This window comes from Crinia signifera, chromosome 19 (genome assembly GCF_055691185.1).
Source record: "Crinia signifera chromosome 19, ASM5569118v1, whole genome shotgun sequence".
Taxonomy (NCBI): domain Eukaryota; kingdom Metazoa; phylum Chordata; class Amphibia; order Anura; family Myobatrachidae; genus Crinia; species Crinia signifera.
Genome location: NC_139226.1, coordinates 112,480,710 through 112,504,449, shown reverse-complemented (window position 1 = coordinate 112,504,449; position 23,740 = coordinate 112,480,710). Strand labels below are relative to the sequence as shown.

Below are 23,740 nucleotides of genomic sequence, written 5' to 3'. Positions count from 1 at the left end.
TTGTCTATTTGTTCTATTCAAATTTGCGGATACGCATCCCCTCGCGGGGCACGCTGCACTGGCCATGCTTCGGGCTCAGTGGCTCGCTGCACTCGGCACATTGTAGAAAATCAGCTCCACGCCGATGTGGATACTGGGGGTATGACGTGGATAGTGGGGGTATGATGTGGATAGTGGGGGTAAAATGGCTGGTCTATACTTACTCTCCTTTGGCCCGGGCACCGCGTCGATCCCCGCTGACTCACGCTGGGATCCACGGTGACTCCCCGGCAGTCGCATTCAGTCCCCCTGTTCCAGCACTGGCCACGGATGCTGTACGCAATTAGCGCAGTGCCACTGGGGGAGCAGGAAAACCATGTGAAGCGCCGCCAGCGGCACTACACTGAATTACGAACAGCATCCGCTACGAGTGCCGGAGGAGGGGGACTGAATGCTGCCGCCAGGGTGTGACCATCACTGCCTCGGGGAGCAACCGTCGCTGCTGCCGGGGAGTCATCGGGGATCGCCGCTCGGAGGAGGGTAAGTATAAACCACACCACCCTGCTCCCAGAGCTGCCTCCTGTATTAACACGGGGCTGGCTACGCTGACAACGTAGCTTAGCCTATGTTGAAAACGTAGCGTAGCCAGGTGCCCTGATAATACACAAGTACCTAGATTTCTTCTTTTACAGTAAACTGGATGCCATAATGTCAATTCAATGTGAAGGAGTATGGAGGAAGACTGTCTGGAAGGTCAAGTTACTGCTGCAGTGCTTGGTAAATATGCTCCTTGTTTATATCGTTTACTTACTAACATGTTCAGTTTCCCTCCCCAATGCCCGCTCAGCTATGGCTGCATTCCCATAGATCAGGCATGTCCAAACTGTGGCCCTCCAGCTGTTGTGAAACTACACATCCCAGCATGCATTGCCATAGGTTTAGCATTCACTAATTGAAAAACTGTGGCAAGGCATGATGGGACTTGTAGTTTCACTACAGCTGGAGGGCCACAGTTTGTAAATGCCTGCCATAAATCATCACCACATCTCGTCCCTTTGTTGTCCGGGATTCCTGCCTCCCTCTATAGTGCTTGGTGGCAGCAGCAGGCCTCTGACAGCTACTACCCCTATGATTTACACTGGGTGAGTGAGTGGTTAGGGTTGGAGGGAATGGAAAGTCTGTGTGTGTGTGCTCCTACTGCAACTTTTCTACCTGCTGCACTATAGCTGTTTAAAAATACCCCCCAAAAAACTATGAAGATTGATTGACATTTTGACACCCACACTCATAGGCGTGCACAGCACATTTTATTAGGTGGTACACTGTCAAAGGGGTGTGCCTAGCACCACCTATTGGGTATGACTAACATTGACAATCAGGCGTGTCTACTATAACATCATCTATTGGCACTCGCTCCAATATAAAACGTCTCTCAGCCACACCATTATATCCTGCCTATTTCAGCTTTAATCTTCTAATTACTCTGTGTAACAGTACAAGCAAATAAAGTCATAAACATATATGGATGACACAGGTACAGTATGTAGTGATATGACAATAGTTTAATAGTCTAGTACAAATAACAATGCAAAATACACATATTGATTGATGGGCACTTCTTTTAATGGAATACAGTTCTAAAAAGGTAGAAAAGGTAGCAGCAGTTACAGTTCTCAAAATTGGTAAAAGGTAGCGGCAGGGAGGTGTTCATAAGGGTGGGCAAAGCATTTGGGGGTGCCTGTGCACCCCTAACACTCAATGTGCGCACACCTATGCCCACACTTTGATATTGTTTTGTAAAATTGACTGACACACCTATTGATGACCAATCCCCATTGTAGCTCCACCCACATTATCCACAGCTGCGCCCACCGCATCACAATGTAGTTTTGTTTTGTGTGTGCTGGGGGAGGGGGGGCTGCCTATTGTGTGAGTCCCGGTCCCTGCAATTTCTGATGGCAGCCCTGCTGTACATAGTCTTGCCGCCAAGATTTACACTACACAGGAGTGATCAAATCTGGATTGAATGTGGAAAAACCATTAGATGCACATTCACAATTTCGATTCTATTTTGCTTCTGTAAGCAAAATCAAATAGAAAAATAGTGCATATCTCACCGTGTGTACCCTCTGTTACACACCAAGTGCATGGTACTGTCTATAGGGCCCAAAGTATTGTAAAAACGCCTTTGAATATTTTTATCTATTTCACTTTTCTACAGAATTTTTGCAGTGTTCAACTATTTCCTTTAATTACATCTGTGTTTCAAATATGAGAGCATTTTACCAAAAACTATCACGTCTGAACAATGAAAGCATGTTTCATATCTAAATTAGGCTTTATGTAACCAACATTTGAGAACTGTTGCCTTAAAAAACTAAGATAGAGAGGCTTGAGGTTCAGTGATGCTTGAAGAGCCCCCAGGTGCTTCCTCACTGTATTAATGTCCTTAGGGACGGCTCAATAAAGCAGGCAAAACAAAACAAATTATGTTAACTGAATTAATGTGGAAGACTGTTATTTAGTTTACATAAAGAATTACATATAGTCATGCTCAATGTGCATATTCCAGAGTAAGAAATAAAACACTGGGTGGATGGAATTGGTTCACGTACAAATACTTTTTTTATAAATCTATCAGTTAACATAACTTATCCTAAACCTTGGTGTACTATATTAGTTTCAAGTTTATTCATCTTTATATAAAGCAGCTCTCTGAACCTGTGGATATAATTAGTACTGAAGTTCTATGGACTAAAAAAATTTAGTTTTCTTTCATGTGTATAGATTGTTTGATGCATCTTGTGGTCATGTGATGATGTCATGGACCAATCGGGCAGTTGGGGTTATAAAACCCCGAAGGAGATTGTCTCTGGTTTACTCTTTGCTCTGCCTTGAAAGGTGAAAAAAGTTCCACATCTAAGTGCCTTCAAACAGCCAAACTGCCTACTTCAAAGAAGAAAAACTCCGGCTTGCTGCCACAGACCATGCACTGGCAAAAATGTAAGTTTTTATTTTACTGTGTTAATATACAGTTAGACAGCTGAAAATATTACACCTGCTGATAAAGTTTCTAACCACATTGCAGTGACACAGATGAGACTATGCATTAGGTCTTGCGTAGTTATACGGATGCTGTCACTGCAATATGTAGGTGATAATGTTGAACTGTCATAGTCACAAAGCTAAATTAAGAATAGAGTTAACCAAAATGGTGTTGAAAAAATTTCTTGTAAAGATCACAATGCAAAAAAATATTTAAATCTGACCATATTCACACTTCTAATTCTAGCAAACACATTGAATACATAAATTAAATAACTGAGACAATGTCTAACTCAGCAGTTTTTGGAACACAAGGTGTCCTAGACACAGTAGTGACAGATGTAATGCACTTCGGCATTGTCCTGGATGGTGGCCTGATTTAAACATCAGATATCAGCTACAATCAAAACCTAGTTCTTTCATCTGAGGAACATTGCCAGAATCAAGCCTTGATCCCATTAGGGGATCCGCCTAAAGTCAGGCTTGCACTTGTATGATCACGCCTAGACTACTGCAATGCCCTCTACCTTGGTCTCCCAGCAAAATGATTGCACTGCTTGCAGTGGGCAGAAAATGCAGCTGCCAGGCTATTAACCAACCAGCCCTGTTCCATACCATTGACCTTTGATAAAGCTGCCATGCAGGGCAGGGAAACGCGTCAGGTGCTTTTCACAATTTGCCTAAAGAAATATCTAAGGATTGCCACTTGAACCAGCCCGGGTCACCAATACACCTTGGGAGGGGATTCATTGCTTAAAGGTGGACATTCTCTAGTTAGGGGGATTGCAAATTACCCACTACAACTGATTGCTTAATATCCTACAAGGAGAAAGGGGATCTAAACACCAGTACCCTAAGGGGTACTGGCCTTCTCTCAACTTGTGGCGATTGGTTCGGTAACTATTAAAACCTCCAGGAGACCACCTTACCTCCGTATTCACAGTGATTATATGACATTACCATCTGCTTTCCCAGGCAATCTAGGAACAAGTGCCCATCAAATACCAACATCCTTTAGGCATTAGTATCTTTATTGTCTGTATCAGTCTGCTGAAATGCTTTTATGTTTTTATATTCTTATGTTTTATTAAAAATTGTTTATATACGTTATAAGTGACTCTGCGCTGCTTTATATGCATATGTGTATTCCACAGTCATTATAATTATTATTTTTTTTGATCATTGGTGAGGATTGACTACCCTCACATTTAAAGCAGCTGTTATTGGGCAACTTTTCAAAATAAGCGCTCAATCGTAACTTCGGTTACTTTGTTTCCTCCACTGGCTGCCTGTAAGATGGCATATCATTTTCAAGATTGGCTTACTCCTTTTCAAAGCATTACATGACCAGGGACCTTTTCAAAGCATCTTCTGATTCCTTACTGTCCTACTACATTACTGCAATCTGTAGATGAAGGACTATTAACAGGACCTAGAATCTCCCTGAATGCACCTGACTCTCAGTTTTGTGGCGCAGACTCCATGGAAGTCTCTTCTTGATACAGTTTGAGCGCACTCTGCTCTAGAATCCTCTAAAAATAAACGAGACTTTCCTGTTTATTCAGCATTTCATTAATGTCCCTTCTTCAGCTTGTTTTGTATTTTGTGATGTAAAGACGAAGGCCTGTTCGTTGCCCATAAAGCTTCAGGCAGCTGTGGGGGCAGCTGTAGGGGGGCTTTAAGGGACCTTGAGTGGCGCCACTGAGCCTGCATATCACAAAATAAAGGATTTCTATGAGGAATACATCCTTGTTGTACTTAGGTTATTCTAGTTCACACTCAAAGCTGCGAATTTCGCAGCTTTGCGAGTGCTTGAAACGGCGCCCGCACGAACGCTGCCCCCCCCTCCGCTGACACCGAGTTCCCCCGCACTTGTGCGAATGGATGTTTACCATAAACATCCATTCGCAGCTCGCGTGCACGGAGGAAATCATTCGATGGTTGCCGACCACCCGGTGACGCCCCCCGCAGCCATTTCATGGCAGCATTAGCATGGGAAGCCCCATAAAACGCTGGGTTTTCCCATGGGCCTAGCCCACCGCGTCTGCCCCGTGCCCCCCGCTCTCACTGCTAGGTGTGAACAGGCTGGCAAATAACCAATTTGCCATGCCTGCTCGCATCAAGGGGGAAATTTACTAAAGGAAATTTGTAAAAAATAGGTGTATTTGTATCCAGAAATACACTTATTTTTGACATTTACTATCCCGAAAATACGACAATTCATATTCGTATTGATGTGCTATCAATACGAATATGAATTGCCGTATTTTTGGGATAGTAAATGTCAAAAATAAGTGTATTTCTGGATACAAATACACCTATTTATTTACAAATTTCCTTTAGTAAATTTCCCCCCAAGTGTCTGCACATGTGCATAAAGGCTTTTACTCATGCGCTGATGCTAAACATCGTTCCCCCATTCAAATTATTATTATTATCTGCTTCCATATAATTCAGGGGCGTAGGCAGCTGTGCTTATATAGCATTGCATATTCTACAATCTAATGAACTTTACTGGAAAAGCTCTTATCAATGTATTTTCATTCTAATCTAATATAGCAGTGGGTGTATTTCTTATTGATCTTTCAATATACAGTAATATAGGTATAATATCTTTATGTATTGAGTGATTTATATACCATAAGCATATTCTGTCACACTTTAAGAAGAGACACTTAGACACCTCTATTGAAACAATTAACAATGTAAATGTTTAAGTTTAGGCTCTATGGGGGGGACGGACGACTGTAGGGATAGGCGGCAGGGGGATTAGCATTACACACTTAGAAGGGATCTTAGAGTTAGGCTATGAGGTGAAGGGTTAGGTTTAGGCAGGGGGTACTTGGCCTAGGATTAGGCACTAATTGGGAGGCTTAGGATCGGGCTGTGGGTGTGGGAGGATTAAAGTTAAGCTGCGGGGAGGCAGAGTTAGGATGGGGAGGGGGTGGGGGGTATACTTATCTGACCTGTCAGTATTCCCTCTATCGGGTATTTAGCATTGGTATTCTGACCTCCGGTATCCCAAATAGTAATGGTAACCCAATAATACCTTATTAAAGAAATCTTTAACTTGAAAAAGGAGTGAAATATTGGTTTTATGACACTTTTTACACTGTTCTGAAGTCAACAATAAATAGCCTGTGTAATACAGACATTATCATCAGTGTAATTACATCTGCAATGATTCATAATGATAAAGTAACAAGCTGTCCTCACACTTATTACATTACACGGACAGTCATGTACAAGCTGCTAAAATATCCAATCTCTCTCTGTCTGTCTGTCTATCTACGCTATCTATCTATCTGCGGTATCTACCTGTATCTACCTACGGTATCTATCTACGGTATCTATCTATCTGTGGTATCTATCTATGGTATCTATCTATCTACGGTATCTATCTATCTATCTGCGGTATCTATGCGGTATCTATCTATCTGCAGTATCTATCTATGGTATGTATCTATCTATCTACGGTATCTATCTGCTGCATCTATCTATTATATCTATCTATGGTATATATCTATCTGTAGTATCTATCTACGGTATCTATGTCTATATATCTATCTATCTATGGTATCTATCTGCGGTATCTATCTATCTACGGTATCTATCTATCTGCGGTATCTATCTACTGTATCTATCTGCGGTATCTATCTATCTATCTACGGTATCTATCTATCTACGGTATCTATCTGCCTTATCTATCTATGGTATCTATCTATATATCTATGGTTTCTATTTATCTATCTATGGTACTATGGTTTCTATTTATCTATCTATGGTATCTATCTATCTGCGGTATCTGTCTATTTATCTATGTACGGTATCTATCTATCTGTAGTATCTATCTACGGTATCTATCTGTCTATATATCTATCTATCTACGGTATCTATCTATCTGCAGTATCTATCTATCTACAGTATTTATCTGCCGTATCTATCTATGGTATCTATCTATCTATGGTATCTATTTATCTATCTATGGTATCTATCTATCTATCTATGGTCTCTATCTATCTACGGTATCTATCTGCCGTATCTATCTATGGTATCTATCTATCTATCTATCTATCTATGGTATCTATATGCGGTATATGTCTATTTATCTATCTATCTACGGTATCTATCTATCTGTAGTATCTATCTACCGTATCTATCTGTCTATATATCTATCTATCTACGGTATCTATCTATCTGCGGTATCTATCTATGGTATCTATCTACTGTATCTATCTATCTGCGGTATCTATCTATCTGTCTACAGTATCTATCTATATCTACATTATCTATCTATCTATCTATCTATCTGCAGTATCTATCTATCTACGGTCTCTATCTATCTACGGTATCTATCTGCCGTATCTATCTATGGTATCTATTTATCTATCTATGGTATCTATTTATCTATCTACGGTATATGTCTATTTATCTATCTACGGTATCTATCTATCTGTAGTATCTATCTATGGTATCTATCTCTCTATATATCTATCTATCTACGGTATCTATCTATCTGTGGTATCTATCTATCTACGGTATCTATCTATCTGCGGTATCTATCTATCTGCGGTATCTATCTACGGTATCTATCTATCTGCGGTATCTATCTGCGGTATCTATCTATCTACGGTATCTATCTATCTATCTATCTATATCTACATTATCTATCTATCTATATCTACATTATCTATCTATCTATCTATCTATCTCCGTAAAAGCATAATCTATTGTACACCCACAATATTTCCTGTACATGTTTGAGTCACAAATTAACCCTGCATTTGTTGTCACTGATTTAGCAACTTTTCTGTGTTTTTCTTGATCCATCATCTTATATATAAAAGCAAAAATTTGTCCTTCTGTATTTCTATACAAATCCACAGTTTACAAGCGAAGATCGTGAAGTTTTACAGACAAGCGTATTAAAACACGGCCGAGGCAACTAAAAAAAATATAAAACGAAATTTATAAAGTTGAGTGAGGTTTAGGGTGACTGATAGCATAAAAGACCATTTCTATTGGGGCACACTTATGTGGATTGGAATTATTTAGTGCAAAATGATTTTTATTATCATCAAAATACATAAACAAATAGTACAGAGCATGCTATGGAAAACAATGAACACTATATGTTTACTATTAAAATGCAATAAGTGAAATAAATGTATAGAAACCAAGAAAAAAGTGAGAAGAGAAAGGACGAGAGAGAAAGAAAATAAATTAACATAAAATAATAGTTAGAGAAAAAAAAAGGGGGGGGGGAAGGGGGAGAGGGGGAAGAGAAGAAGAAAAAGACTAGGGGTGAGGGGTGTGGGTGGATATAGGGGATAGCTCCGATTCCTATGTGGGGTTGTCAGAACATAGATAAAAATGGTAAGGATAGGAGGATAATATCACCCCGTGGGACCCAAGGTAGGCCGAACTGGGCATAGTTTAGTCTACTTCCAAACCAAAAGGAGCCGGGTTGAAAGGGTCCCTGTTCCTTAAGTGGGATGAGTTGGGGACGCAACTATGTCCTTAAAAGTTTTCAAGTCTTTGAAGTCCATCCAGCGGAATCATGTGTCTCTGAATGTTACATACTGTAAGTATCTTCCGCAGAGGATACAATGTCTTCCATATGCCTGTAAGAATCAACTTTGGTAAGCCAGTCTCTAATTGTTGGAGGAGATGAGGAATGACTGACTTAGCCGCATTATTCAAGTGAAAACGCAAGGATTTCTTGTATCTCATGATCGGGGCAGAGGACAGGTGGAATAGCCAGAACAATGGATCAGAGGGGATAGGTTCACTTAAGATGATAGCGGAGAGTTTCAGGACTTCTGACCAAAATGGATGGAGGAGTGAGCACTGCCTCCATATATGAAGTGGGTTTCCCTGGGCGTTAGAGCAGCGCCATCATATATTAGGTACACCCATCACCATTTTAGAGAGTACATGAGGGAATCTATACCAGTGGAATACCAGCTTATACTGGGTCTCCCGGACCCCAAAGTTAGGAGAGCAGGCATGGGCCAAGCAAAATATCTTAACCCAATTATTTTCCCCCACTTCACCCAGCTCTAAGTCCCATGTTTTAGTAAAGATAGGGGCTTGCATCTTCAGAGAGTAGGTTGTATATCAGAGAGATACTGTAGTATGGGTAGGAGCTGAGGGACTATTACAAAGAAGTTCCAGAAGGACCCAGTGACTTGAGGAAATGGTGTACCTGAAGATATCGCCAGTATTCAGTTTGAGATAAGTTCCATCCACTTTGTAGGTCATTTAAAGACGCGATTGTTCCTCCTCTCATCAGCTGTCCCATCCTAAAAAGGCCCCTCTCCAACCAACAGTGGAAGGCTCTGAGGTCTAATCCTGGGGGGAAATGAGTGTTGGCTAAGAAGGACAGGAATGTGGAGTTCTGGAAGAAATAGAAGGGTTCTTCCTAATAGGCTTCCAGCATGTTAACGTGGGGTCGGGTGGATAGAACTAGGGGAGGTATGGGGCTATAGAAATAGGGATTGGGAGGGCCTGTTTTTCAATTTGTACCCATTGTTTGACCGTGTCAGATCTAGACCATTCTAGAATTCTAGCTAGGAGACAAGCATTGTAATATCCCATTATATTGGGGAGATGAAGCCCTCCCTTGTCAGTAGACCTGTGTAGAATGTTACGTTTTAAGCGTGGTCTGCTGCTTCCCCAGATAAATTCCCTGATAAGGGACTGGATCTCCAGGAACCAACAACGTGGTATCTTAATGGATAGGGTTTGCAGAAGATACAGAATCCTAGGAAGAGAGTTCATTTTTAATATACCCAGTCGACCAAACCATGAGAAATATCAAGCCTTCCAGGCTCTTAAATCAGAGCGGATCTTAGCCAGGAGAGGCGTAAAATTAGCTCAGAACAAATTGGAGAGATCTCTGGATATGACCACACCTAGATATTTCAGCTGAGAGGCGTGCCAGGTGAAAGGAAGGCAGTTTTAAGGCCTGCTAAGGTCATAGGAGGGACTGTGATGTTGAGGACACCAATTTAGTAGTTTACCTTGAAGTTAGAAATAGTTTAAATTCTTCTAGTAGTGTAGGTAATGAGGTGAATGTGATAGTAGCCAATAAGTCATCAGCGAAGAGCGCCAATTTATACTCTGTCCCGTTTAGAGCGTGTCCGGAGATGTTAGGATTCAGCCTAATTGAGCAAGCTAGTGTACTCTAACCCTCGCCGTCGGGGAGCAGTAGAGGGAGAGGATGTGTTGGAAAAACCGAGGGCCCAACCCCACGTGCCACAGCACCCCAGCCATAAATCCCCAGTCAATGCAGTCGAACACCTTTTCGGCGTCGGTAGATAATAAGATCGCAGGGACCTTTGTAGTTGAGATTAGATGTATAAGAGCCAGTATCTTGGAAGTGTTGTCTTGGGCCTCACGGCCCGGCACAAACCCCACATGGTCAGAGTGTATGATAGATGGGAGAGAGACCTTCAACCTATTGGCGAGGAGTTTAGCGAATAATTTGACATCACAGTTGAGGAGGGATATCAGCCGGTAGCTGGGGCACAGGTAGGGGTCCTTGCCCTCCTTGGGATCACCATGATATGGGCTTCTAAGGATTGTGTAGAGAAAGGGGATTGCTCTGAGACTGTGTTGAAGGCCTCTAAAAGTAATGGAAGCAGTTTTATCCCTGAAGGCTTTGTAGTGTGTAGTGTTAAAGCCATCTGGCCCTGGGCTCTTACCAGAAGGGGATGATTTAATGGCTTCCTCTAGTTCCTTCAAAGTAAAGGGCCTCTCTAGAACCTCACTATCTTGTTCCGTGAGGCGAGGGAGTCCCACTCTGGTTAGGTAGTCACTAATGGCCTGCTGAGGATTGGAGTTATTTAAGCTCGACTTAGGGGCAGCTGTATACAGCTTTAAGCAGTGATAAAGTGGAAAGTGATAACCAGCCAATTAGCTCCTACCTGTCATTTTTTGCAAACCCAGCCTGTAACATGGCAGTTAATAGCTGATTGGTTGGCTGTTTATCACTCTCAATTATATCGCTTGTTGAAGCTTGATACATCTGGCCCACAAAGTCATGGGGCCACTTGAGTTCTTCTGCCACCCTAGTGGCCTGTTAGGCTAGATCTTAGTTTGTGTGTTTAGTTGTTTGCTGGTTGGTTGGAGGCAAATAAAGTCAGTTGTTAGTTATTAGATTCTTGTATTGCTTTTAGGTGCCCCTTCCTTCAGCTGGTCTGTGTGCTTTTAATCTCTTTTGTGTTTTGTATACACCACTCTAAGTTGCTCTAAAAGAGGGTTGGTCACCAGTGACTGGGTGAGAATGCACTTATTTTAAGTTTACTTAGCCATTTTTTGCTTACCTCATCATACAAGGTGCAGCCTCTCACTCTCATCAGATTGGACATCCAACCATTCTCAGCCCACTGCTGCTCCAAATTGGGAACTTTCATCTCCACTTCCCCTCCAGGATTCCCCTCAGCACACTTAACTCCAGGTGAGCCACGCCATCCTCTGCCACCTGTTTGAGATTAATGTATCTGCATTAAGAGCTTGGCCGTCTCCATCAAAAGCGACTGGGGTTACTGGCAGTGTGTCCCTCCAGGTGAGCAGACTACCATCCCAGCCACCTGTCAGAGAGTCCTGCCTTCCCCCCCCAAAATCAAGTCCAGATTGGAGAACAGACGCCCACCCTCCTCTATAACATCCATTGTGATTTCCCTACCATCAATAGGAGGTGTCCAAATTGGGCCTTGAGCCAAAAGACGTCTTCCATCCTATTGATAGAGGAACCCCTGAGGGTTACAGTACGGATATTCCTCCATCGACTCCTCCAGCGGCACCAACACCCATCCGCATCTATAGAGAGGACCGGTGGATTTCCTTCCAACCAAACTTCTGATTTTTGTTTTCCCAATTCAGCAGAAAAATCTATGGTTAAGTGCACTTTCCATTTGGACTGACATCAAATTGGACATTGGCCACCCGAGATTCTGATCCAATCCGAGAGTGAGAATTTTTATATATATTTTTTATCTTTTTATTATGTCATATTATATGTGATTGTATGTATTATTTATTTTTATTTGTTACATAAAATAATATTTCATTGCTAATTGGTCAATTTCTTTCACTGTAAACTCAGCGCTGCTCCTTCGATCGGCCACTTGAGTTCTTCTGCCACCCTGGTGGCCTGTTAGGCTAGATCTTAGTTTGTGTGTTTAGTTGTTTGCTGGTTGGTTGGAGGCAAATAAAGTCAGTTGTTAGTTATTAGATTCTTGTATTGCTTTTAGGTGCCCCTTCCTTCAGCTGGTCTGTGTGCTTTTAATCTCTTTTGTGTTTTGTATACACCACTCTAAGTTGCTCTAAAAGAGGGTTGGTCACCAGTGACTGGGTGAGAATGCACTTATTTTAAGTTTACTTAGCCATTTTTTGCTTACCTCATCATACTGTACCTCTTTCTACCTTTATGACAAGAAAATTCCACCATTTTATATTATATTGCCAACATGTCTGACTATTTCAATGGGTCTGAATCTCCACATATGGAAATACACTACATTACAGATAATGCAACTACTGAGTGTACACACACACACAATTGGTACACACACACACACACACACACAATTGTGCTACTTTCTGTAACAGTGTTGGGAAAACTTCCTAAAACAACATTTCCATTGTACAAAAAATGCCACATTGTACAAAAAAACTGGATGTAAAAATAAAAAATATATAGATTTAATTTTTTTTAGCATAAAATGGCCCAATGGATGCTTTATTATGTTTTATTGTTTATTTGCTCCTCACTTTCATTTCAGAGTACACAAGGCTTATACACTGCCAATACTTCTTGCAATGTGTGTTCTGGTGTTTATGTGTGTGTGTGTGTGTGTGTGTGTGTGTATGTATGTTTTTTCAAGTGTAACCAAATCAGCTACCTGGGTAATGCATATGTATATCCCAGAAGACTAACTAACCTGATACCTTACCTCTCCCAACCTCTCCGAGCAGCTGAGTATCACTTTATCTTTAGTCATTTATAGTGACAGAAGGTTCTCTATTACTGTGATAAATGTCAATAGAAATCCATCACTATCATCTGTTTTGATAAATATGCCTGATAACATATGCAGAAATAAATGTTCTACTTTTTATAATATTATAGTGATGTAATGGTCACTTACTTATGCATTATGGGCCAGATGCACTGAGCTTCAAAAGTGATAAAATGGAGAGTGATAAACAGCCAGCCAATCAGCTTCAGGTAGGAGCTGATTGGCTGGTTGTTTATCACTCTCCATTTTATCACTTTTGATGCTTAGTACATCTGGACCCATATGAGAGAAATAACATCCGACTTTGAATTAAAACATTGGTGATCTCTTAAAAATGAAATGATTATTAATATTACAGGAATAATAGGTAACTGTTACAAATATTTAGCTATGAATGGCATATGGGCCCTCATTCTGGTTCACTCGGAATGGGCAGGATCCCAGGTGCTCATTAAGCCAACCTGAATTGGGCCCATGATTTAATAAAACTTTAACAAAGACCACATACTGTATAAAAGTTTTCTTTGCTAGTACAGGTTGATTATCCCTTATCTGAAATGCTCGGGACCTCAAGCATTTTGGATTAGGGATTTTTGCGGATTTTGGAATATGTATTTTTTCATACTTACCTGGTCCCCTGGTGGTGCCCCGATGGTCCTCCGGCATCCACGGCGACCTTCAGGATCCTCTTCACTGACATCTCCGGTCTCAGCGGGGCATTGCGCGGACACGCCGGTGACATCACCAACGCACTCAAGCAATGCACCCCTGGGACTAGAGATGCAGCTAAAGAGGAAAGAGGATCCAGAAGGCCACCGTGGACATCGGGGGACGAGGTAAGTATGAAAAAAGGGGCGGGGAGGAAAAAAAAACCGAAATATTCAGAAAAATCACGGTTTTCGGAATATTTCGTTTTTAGAATACACGAATAAAAGAGACTCGACCTGTACAGTACTTGACACCAAAGACGTTGAGAGTGAATCGGGTGGTATGCTGTATCCAGGAATCTCTGTGGCACAGGTTTGCCAAAGAGACAAATATAATCCACACCCCTCAGCAGGGCCACCGACAGGAGGGGTTGGGGGTACTTGAGTACTGGGCCCGCTGGCTCTGGGGGCCCGGGCAACTCTCCCCAGCAGCAGTCACTCGCCCGCCCGCCGCCCGGCTCCAGGCATTTATTAGCCTGGTTGCCGCGGCGGCACGTTGTGACTGTGTGCACTCACTGAGCAGTCACATGATGCACAGCAGCATAATTTCAGAAGGCAGCCGCCGCCGCCCGCCAGGACTCTGCATAGGAAGGAGCCCCCAACCAGCAGCGTGACGTAACGACGTCACGTCGTGCGTGACTGAGAGGAGAGAGGAGCTGTCAGACCCAGTCCCCGGCCTTAAGGCACTAACAGTAAGTTAAAAGGCCCCACAATATGTAGTGGCAGCCCTGCCTCTCAGGATGCCATGTTTCTGCAAATACACCCTAAAGGAAATAAGCACTAACACCTGACCCCTTCCCCAACATCTGATCCACTCACGGCATATTTAGGGGTTAGCGCGCCCCTGGCACAAAAGTAATGGCCGCCCCCACTTGCCTGACTTTATTACATTCACTGATTGGCCGTAAGCCCTCATTTAGTGCACCTACAACATTTTTTTTAAAGATGTACACATATTTACTAAGTAGGACAGTTTACAGGGGCAGTATGTGCATGTCCTACCCATATACACCATTCAAGATGGCATATGGTAAAGGAAAGGTGGAAATGTCTTGTCATTACTAGTACATTTCAAACTGACAGTACCAACACAAGCATCCAAGTGTGCCGGCCCCAAACACGAGCCGCCCCCATTCACATGCCTAATGGGAAATTTACCACTGAATCCACTGGAACTTTTGCCTACTTGACAAAATGTATGAAAAGATAATTTCTGTTTGGGAATGCCCCTTTTCATCCCCTTTGTCAATTCTATAATTATTTAACTACAAAAATACTTACAAAAATAAATAAAAATAAATAGAAATGAAATCATAATGTCAGATAACACCTGTAGTCCTAATATGTCTGATAATAATGCCTTACTACTCCTGTATGCAAGCAAATCAGAAGTATTACAATTCTCTGAATAATCATATAGAGGAGGCCGTGTGTCAGCCATAATTATATCCGCTAAACACGCACAGAAGTAACTGCAGATATTAGGCCTAAATCAGACCGGATCGCAAAGCACTTTTTTTTAGCTAATGGAGGAAACCACGCTGCAGTGCAGGTGGGCCAGATTTGGGTGGGGTGTGTTCAAACTTAAATCTTAATTGCAGTGTAAGACTAAAGCCCCGTACACACGGGGGGATATATCGCTGAGCAATATATCGCTCGCGATGTGCCGATATATCGCTCAGTGTCCCGTTTGCATCAGCGACCAGAGATGGGCTGCGGTTGACTTCCAACTGTGTCCATGTCGACTGTGTCGACACTCGGGTAAAAAAAAACCAGTAAAAATAACCATGTCGACCTTCCAACTTGTCGACCTAACCCATGTTGACCTAACGCTGCGTCGACCTAAACCCACATCGTCCTTGTCCCATGTCGACCTTGGTACCTGTCGACCTTCACCCATGTCGACCAAGACACCTGTCGTTTAGATAATAATTGGAGAGAAAGGTGTTGGAACATCTGTAAACCAACAATAAATCACATGTTCATAGGTGAAACAGTGAAACCCTGAATATTGCTCATTTCCTATTGCTCATGTGTGGTGACAAAAATGTATGAACCATATAATCTTCATAATAAGCATATTACTGTGCGGGTGTGTGATAAACATGCGATGAATATTCTCCATCAGAAAATTCTTTATGATGTAATTATGGGCCTTATTCTGATCGGTGCGGCCGGATCCGAATATGCGGCCAGGACCGTGCGTGCGAAACCCCGCCTTCCATACGGATCGCCAACTCCGTCCGTACGCGGTAAGAAGCTGGCCGAACGGACCGCACGTGTATTTTTCACGGAATACGCCTCCTCCATCTCAGGGAACCTCCCCCATCATTCGATGGTCGCAGAACATCGAATGCAGGACCGAGTGTTCCACCAGCTCCCGCAACCTCAGACCACACGGACATTTCTCCATGCAAAAGCAGGGATCTGGGCGGGCAGCTGACATCCGGCGATGTCATATGTCCGTCCCCTACACGTGCGTCACGGCCGCATTACCATGCGTACGCCCAGCATTTGCATGGGAACACCCATGAAACGCGGGGCGTATGCATATGGTAATGAGCCCAAATAGCCCTTCACGCCCCTCTCCTCCCCCTGTTCGGAGTGTTCACATTTCATGCGGGATTTGGATGTACGCCCCGCTCGCACATGCCCAGAGACGCCTCTGCACATGCGCAGACACAAAACATCAGCGGACCGACCTCACGCGGACATTACCCCACCAACCAGAAAAAGGGCCTATGTCACATAAGTAAAAGGAAGGGACACGGTCACTAGGTCGACAAGCATTAGGTTTACATTACTAGGTCCATGACATGCATAAAGGTCGAGATGGCTGAAGGTCGACATGCAGGAAGGTCAACATGACTGAAGGTTGACATGGGTGAGGTTGACAGGGTCATTAGGTCGACATGGGGAAGGTCGTCAGTCAAAAGGTCGACATGGGGTTTTTCACTTTTTTTTTAGTCGACGTGCTGACAGGCGGTATTTCATGCCCTATCATCCACTAGCGTCTGGTGGGAGAATAAAATAGTGAAGCATGGCGAGCCTTGTGAGGGAACGCGGTGCTATGTTTCAGTGTCCATGTCGACATTCAAGACAAAAAAAGTGAAAAACCCCATGTCGACCTACCCCAGGTCGACCTAATGATTGTCGACATAATGACCCTAAGCAATGTCGACCTTCAATATTGTCGACCTTAATGTATGTCGACTTAGTGATGTCGACCTAATGATTTTCAACTGAGTTGCTGTCAATCCAATGATCCATACCCAAAAGGAATATAGTCACATTTCTACCAAAGTCTTCAGAGCATACTTGCCTACCCTCTCGGAATGGCAAGGAGGCTCCCGAAAATTGGGCATTGGAAAAGTCAGTCCGGGCTGTCTCCATAGCGTAGGCAGGAGAAATCATGTGATGTGGACCATTGAATGGTTTCTCCTCCGTGCAGCTGCATGTGAGGTAGGGAAGCCAAAGACCCTGGAATTCAGGATTGAAAAATGCTCAATCAATGGAAACCGGGATTGGCTTCCCTAAAAAAAACAATGTCGCCTCACATATTTACTGGGAGCTGTGTTGGTGGGTGGCTGTGAGACTGGCGGAGCGTCTGTGAGCCAGGCTGGGGAGCAGTGCAGCAAGGCTGTGGGCAGGCAGGCGGAGAGACTGTTCGGCCTGCACAGTGTGACCTCTGTCTGGCATCGGGAACAGCTGGGCAGCGTCTGAGCATGCGCAGTCTAATCCCGAAAACCCGGATTTGGAAACTCCAATCCTGGGATTGAAATCCCAGTGTTTATTGCAGCCAGATCCCAAAATTGGCCACCCTAATGCGAGGTGATGAGTTAGCATGCTAGTGAGGTGATTCGGGCGGCAGGAGGGAGGGAGGGCGATCAGCGGGGTGGCGTTTACCTGGTTTACCTTACGAATATACACAGCCTAGTGACATACCTGCCGACTTCTGAAAATTTCTCTCCGGGAGACGTCCGGAGAGGAGTGAAGGGGGGGTGGACGGGGTACGTTTTGGGGGCAAGGCGAGGCTGATGTCACAAAGCCCCCCCCACACGACCGGCAGCCTCATTAATTTGCGGGTCCGTGGGTGGGGTGAGGGGCTAAAATGTCACAAAATTATGCCATTTGCGTCATTTAGCCCCACCCCTCCCCACGGACCCGCGAAATTCGGAAATTGATACCGCGGGGAAGGAGGGGGGGGGGGGGGGGAGTAGGGACTGTGGCTAAAATGCGGGAGACTTACCCACCTTCCCGGGGGGCCGGGAGGGGGACCCGATTTGCGGGACCCTCCCGGCCATTCCGGGAGGGTAGGCAAGTATGCCTAGCGAGCAGATCTGAATCAGGCACATTATATGCCCTCCCCATTATTTGTTCTTGCAGAAGAGAGAGCGTTCTCAGAGCTTCAGTGGTGTCTCGCGTCTTCCCAGGAAGCATAGCCGCCTGTTCATGAAACTTTCCACACCTACACACTACATTAAGTGTAAGCTCCTTTTGAAGATATTGATCTCTGTTCTGAACACCCCTGTTCTGAATACTAAGAATTGGAACATGAAAGCTGAGCTAATGAGCACAGCGGACTAATGAGCTGAGTGCAATACACCAAATGACAAGGTTTGACAAATCAACTGTGTGGCTTTAACTTTGTTTGTCTGTTCCCTGTTATGAAACTCCTGAGGTAGTAGATTTTTAACTTGCATTTTTAATTGACCCAGATGATTATTATTAAAGTGCATCATTGCAAGGTAAATTCTGTAAACACATATCTTAGTAATTAGTTTAATTTCAACTAAACCGGCAATCTAATCCTCGTTGTTGGTGTCATGAAACACAAATGATGAAAGTGAGTCAAACTAAGGGACTAATTCAGACCCTGTTGCTAGGCAGCAGATATTCACTGCTTAGCGAGCTGATAAGCGTTGCCCCGCTGAACACACCCCTGCCGCTGGCGCCACCTGCATCCCCTCAGTAACATGCAAGGGGATGTGTCCGAGAACAATGCGTGTTTTTATGGGGAGGCGGTGTGGGATGCGGTGGCAATGGTTTTAGCAGGATGGTGTAGCAATGAATGCAGGGCCTCTCTGGACCCGAGCAATATGCTATGTCCCACGTTGGTAGAGATATTGGCCATACTGGGCAAGGATTGAAACCACTATGAAGGAGCCACGATGGAGTATGCACTGTAACACCCTACAGTTTCAACAACTATTATAAATTAAGAGGGAAGTAAAGGAGCAGGGAAACTGTAGACAGGGGGGACCCCTCCCACTTGTCATCACTAGCCGCAAACTGCATGGGAGAATATTACACTGTCAAAACGCAGGGGGGGGGGGGGGTTAATATGAACATATTATATATATATATATATATATACAGAGGCTGGAGGTGCGGCACTCGTGGCTTCGTTTTCAGCGAATCAATAAACACACCGGGACACGGTAGCTTTGGTGATCAACGTTTCAAAGCATATGATGAGCTCCACCAAGCAGAGCTCAGTACAAGCCTCTCAGCCTCTGACCTCTTGTGCAACGTCTCATGGGACTTAGTCAACTCCTAGTAATGCACTGCACACTTGTGCAGTCAGTGTGCCTTGACTCCTGATGCTCAGCACCATTTATCATTGGAACATTGGCAGATAGGTGAAGCTGCAGCACTACCCCACTCCCATGCACAAAACCTTTAGCTAAAAAAAAAAAATACATGCCAACCACAGGGGGCCCCTAGATTGAGGGGCCCCAGCGGTACTGACCCCCTGTGCCCCCCCCCCCCCTTAATCCGGCCCTGCTTAAAGGTTAAGCCCACCTTTATAGAAGATATGTTTCTCACGGCATCTCTTCAATGTTGGAGATCTAAGCACAATGGGTGAAATATTGAGAGATCAATCATTTACACTGCAAAATCAAACTGGGTTTGCAGTGTAAATGATTGCCGCTTTAAAAAAAACCTTGAGCTTTCTTACCAAATCTCTCACTTTCTGAATCACTCATCCTATTAAATTTCAACCATTTAACTACTGGAGCTTAGATCTGGAATGTTATTGTCTGAAACTAACATGATGATGAGAGGAAAAGCAAAGGCTTCCAAATATCTTGGTTTGCCCATCAGCCACTCAACAGAATCAAGAGCCACAGCATCAATGAGAATGAGCAAAAGAGGTGGGGACTGAGGGGTAACTTTACTAAGATGGGAGGTCTATTAAAGATTCTACTTCTATTTTGCACCTTCCAGGGGCAGCACATTTCTATTACTACAGTATGTCCCCTACGCACGGAGCGATGTAGGGACATTTTCTAAGCCAGTGGTCAGGGAACTCGGTCCTCATTACCCCATGCAGTGCATGTTTTACAGGTCTCCTCACAGAGGGCATTATTCTGGTCGATGCATAATTTTCCGAATTCTTTCGGATGGCGTTTTTTAGCCATCTGCGCATGTGTAGGCAACGCAATGCGCATGTGCCACGCACGGTCGCCGTACTCGTTCTCACTAATACCGTACAGAAATGTGCACCGCATTCACTCGGGAAATATGGGCGTAATATGGGCGTCATTCGGACCTACACAAGGGCGTAGTTTCAAAGTGGGCTAAACTGGGCTTAAATATGGGAGTACACGAGGGAGTGCACTATCTCTGGTAGGCGTGCATTCGGACAGAACACCAACTGCAAACGAACCAACAGCCAGGAAATATGCGGTCTTCATAAGCAAGTTTCACTTTGCGGACACCACTCGGTCATGCGCTAGGCATTCGGATCGCCCAATTAGTACGGCCGCACCTGAACCACTGTCAGCTGAACACAATACAATCCACTCCTCTACTCATTACTCATTAATTACACTCTTTTCATTGCTTCAATTGAAACCATTGCAGCCTAAATGGACCATCACTAAACACACAAATGCTGAAAGCACGGCTGCATTTTTTACACACATTTACACTGCAAGCAATGGGCAGAAATTGGTATCACTAATATAAATATACATGTCACTTTTACATTCAGCAATAACAGCACACATTTGGGGATAAAATGAAAAATGTATTACCTTTAGGGAAAGCATAACATTTTTATGAGGTAGCCTAATTGCATAAGTGTGTCATGTGTGTGATGTATGAGTTCCGATGATAGCAGTATGTTTTGCGGACATACCCCACATCGGTGCGTACGGCCAGGTTCCCGTCCGTTCTGCCGCTGTAAGACCGTGCAGAATATGTGTGTGGCTACCGCACACGCACAGTTTGGATGTAGTCCGAAAACACACCCTCTTCTTAAAGAGTGAGTCCGTCCGAATGCGGAGGACCTGTGGGCGTTTCTTCTTACAATGTCCGCACAGCGTGGCGTGCGGTCCGCTCCAAATGAATTCGGAAAGTTCCGCACCAACCAGAATAACCTCCAGAATCACAAGTGAAATAATTAACTCCACCTGCGGACCTTATAAAATGTGTCTGTGAGTAATTAGTACACCTGTGCACCTGCTGGGTTACCAGCAAAACATGCACTGTGTGGGGTAATGAGGACCGAGTTCCCCGACCACTGTTCTAAGCGATCTGGTGAGATCACTTACAAAATGCCTCGGAATCGCCCCGTCTGTGGTAGTAGTAGTACGTTTATTTATAAGGCGCCGCAAAGTGTCCGCAGCGCCGTACATAGCAAACAAAAAGAAATGATAGGGTAACGTACAGGGTGTGTTGAAAAATACAGTATAAATAGGGGTATAGCTGGTAGAAATAAAATCAGCATCAGTTCAGAAGTAGGTGTCAAAATTGTCGAGGAGACTGAAGATGAAGTAGAGGAAGGGAAGAACAGGACAGGAGGACAGGTGAGGTAAAGAGGTAGGGTGAGTACGTGAGGCAGGAGGACCCTACTCATAAGAGTTAACATACTAAAAATAGGTGGGTGGACGAACGGAGGGGAACGGAGGCAGGATAGGAGGATCAAAAGAGGTTAAAAGGAGGGATAGGCTAGTCGAAAAAAGTTGGTTTTGAGGGAGCGCTTGAAGGAGGTAAGGGAATCAGAAAGCCTGATGGGTGGCGGGAGGTTGTTCAAGTGCAGGGGGGCAGCGCGAGAAAAGTCTTTGACACGGGAGTGGGAGGAGGTGATTAGGTGAGAGGTCAGTCGGCGGTCAGCGATGGAGCGAAGAGGACGGGAGGGAGTGTGGATAGAGATCAGTGAAGAGAGGTAAGGAGCGGTGGAGGAGGAGAGAGCCTTGTAGGTGGTGGTGAGGAGTTTAAAGAGAACTCTGAAAGGAATGGGGAGCCAGTGAAGAGATTGACAGAGGGGGGAGGTAGAGCGGCGAGAGAGGAAGATGAGCCTAGCAGCAGCATTAAGAATGGTTTGGAGAGGTGCGAGGCGGGTGAGAGGTAGCCCAGAGAGAAGGATGTTGCAGTAGTCAAGACGGGAGATGACAAGAGAGTGAATGAGAATTTTGGTCGCTTCAGTGGAGAGGAATGGTCTGATGCGTGAGATGTTGCGTAGGTGAAAGCGGCAAGACTGTGAGAGAGCACGAATGTGGGGGGTGAAAGAGAGGGAGGAGTCAATGATGACACCGAGGCAGCGCGTTTGGTCGGTGGAAGTGATCTCGGTTTCACTAATGCTGATGGAGATAGTGGGAGAAGAGGGGATGTTCGGGGGATGGAAGATTAGAAGTTCAGTTTTAGCCATGTTTAGTTTCAGGAAGCGTTGGGTCATTCAGGCTGAGATGGCAGTGAGGCATTCGGAGACCTTGGACTGGAGTGATGGGGATAGGTCGGGGGAGGAGAGATAGATTAGGGTATCATCAGCATAAAGGTGGTAATGAAAACCATAGGAGCTGATGAGGGTGCCCAGAGAGGTGGTGTAGAGGGAGAAGAGGAGAGGGCCAAGGACTGACCCTTGGGGAACACCGACTGGCTGCGGGGTAGTAGGAGAGGAGGAGCTCGGAGTGGAGATGGAGAAGGAGCGATCGGAGAGGTATGAGGTGAACCAGGAGAAGACCGTGCCAGTGATGCCAAAGGAGCGGAGGGTGTTGAGCAGGAGAGGGTGGTCAACAGTGTCAAAGGCTGCCGACAGATCAAGCTGAATGAGAATAGAGAAGAGGCCTTTGGATTTAGCCGATAGTAAATCGTTAGTGACTTTGGTCAGGGCAGTTTCAGTGGAATGTAAAGGGCGGAACCCGGATTGGAGGGGGTCTAGAATGGAGTTAGCAGTAAGGTGGCTTAGGAGACGATTATAGGTCAGACGTTCTAGGAGCTTGGAGGCAAAAGGGAGGAGGGAGATGGGCCTGTAGTTGGATGGAGAGTTGGGGTCCAGATTTGTTTTTTTGAGAATTGGGGAGACAAGAGCGTGTTTGAAGGAGGAAGGGAAGATCCCGGAGGATAGGGAAAGATTAAAGAGGTGAGAGCAGACTGAGACGACGGATAATATTGGAGGGGATAGGATCGAGCGGGCAGGTGGAGGGAGAAGCGGATTGAAGGATACAGTGGACTGTTGTTCCCATTAGTACATACATCTCATAGTCTAGTTATTATCCATAAGATATCACCCATTGCTGTAGTTTCTTTCTACTTGTACAGTAACCTGTTGTAGCTACAGCACACCTGTGTTCAATAGAAAAATACACAAGGCTCATATGTAGGTTTTTACAATGTTACGTTATGCTCCTACCACTGGCAGTAATAAAAAAGGGGTAAAGTTGCACATGCACTATTCAATACTGTTATGTAGGGTACACACCAGAACAATCATGATTGTGAGCAGATTGTGAGACAATCATACGATGGTCGCACGATCTGCATACGATCCGATTACAATCTGATCCCGATCTGTACTCAGTTGAAGGGAACGTTTTCAAATCCTGACTGCAGCATTTTGCAGATCCTAACGACCAGCAAGAACGCGCATCGGATCAGAATCTGATCTAAAACATGCCAAAACGTGCCCAATTTATATACAATCGGTGGAGATTGTATAGAAATTGGGGGAATTGTGGCCAAATCGTTCTAGTG

General features: G+C 44.3%; 1 protein-coding gene and 1 pseudogene across 1 annotated transcript in view; one reads left to right on the top strand and one right to left on the bottom strand.

The window, feature by feature from the left end:
• The first annotated feature begins 1,127 nt into the window (after positions 1 to 1,127).
• The window catches only part of POU2AF1 (POU class 2 homeobox associating factor 1), a 50,394-nt gene continuing 27,781 nt past the window's right edge, over positions 1,128 to 23,740 (top strand). The window contains exon 1 of the mRNA XM_083163184.1: positions 1,128 to 2,982. Within this exon, the coding sequence (XP_083019310.1) occupies positions 2,967 to 2,982 (16 nt within the window). The 5' untranslated portion in view covers positions 1,128 to 2,966. The remainder of the gene's footprint in view (positions 2,983 to 23,740) is intronic.
• LOC146042360 (uncharacterized) lies at positions 10,204 to 23,244 on the bottom strand (annotated as a pseudogene).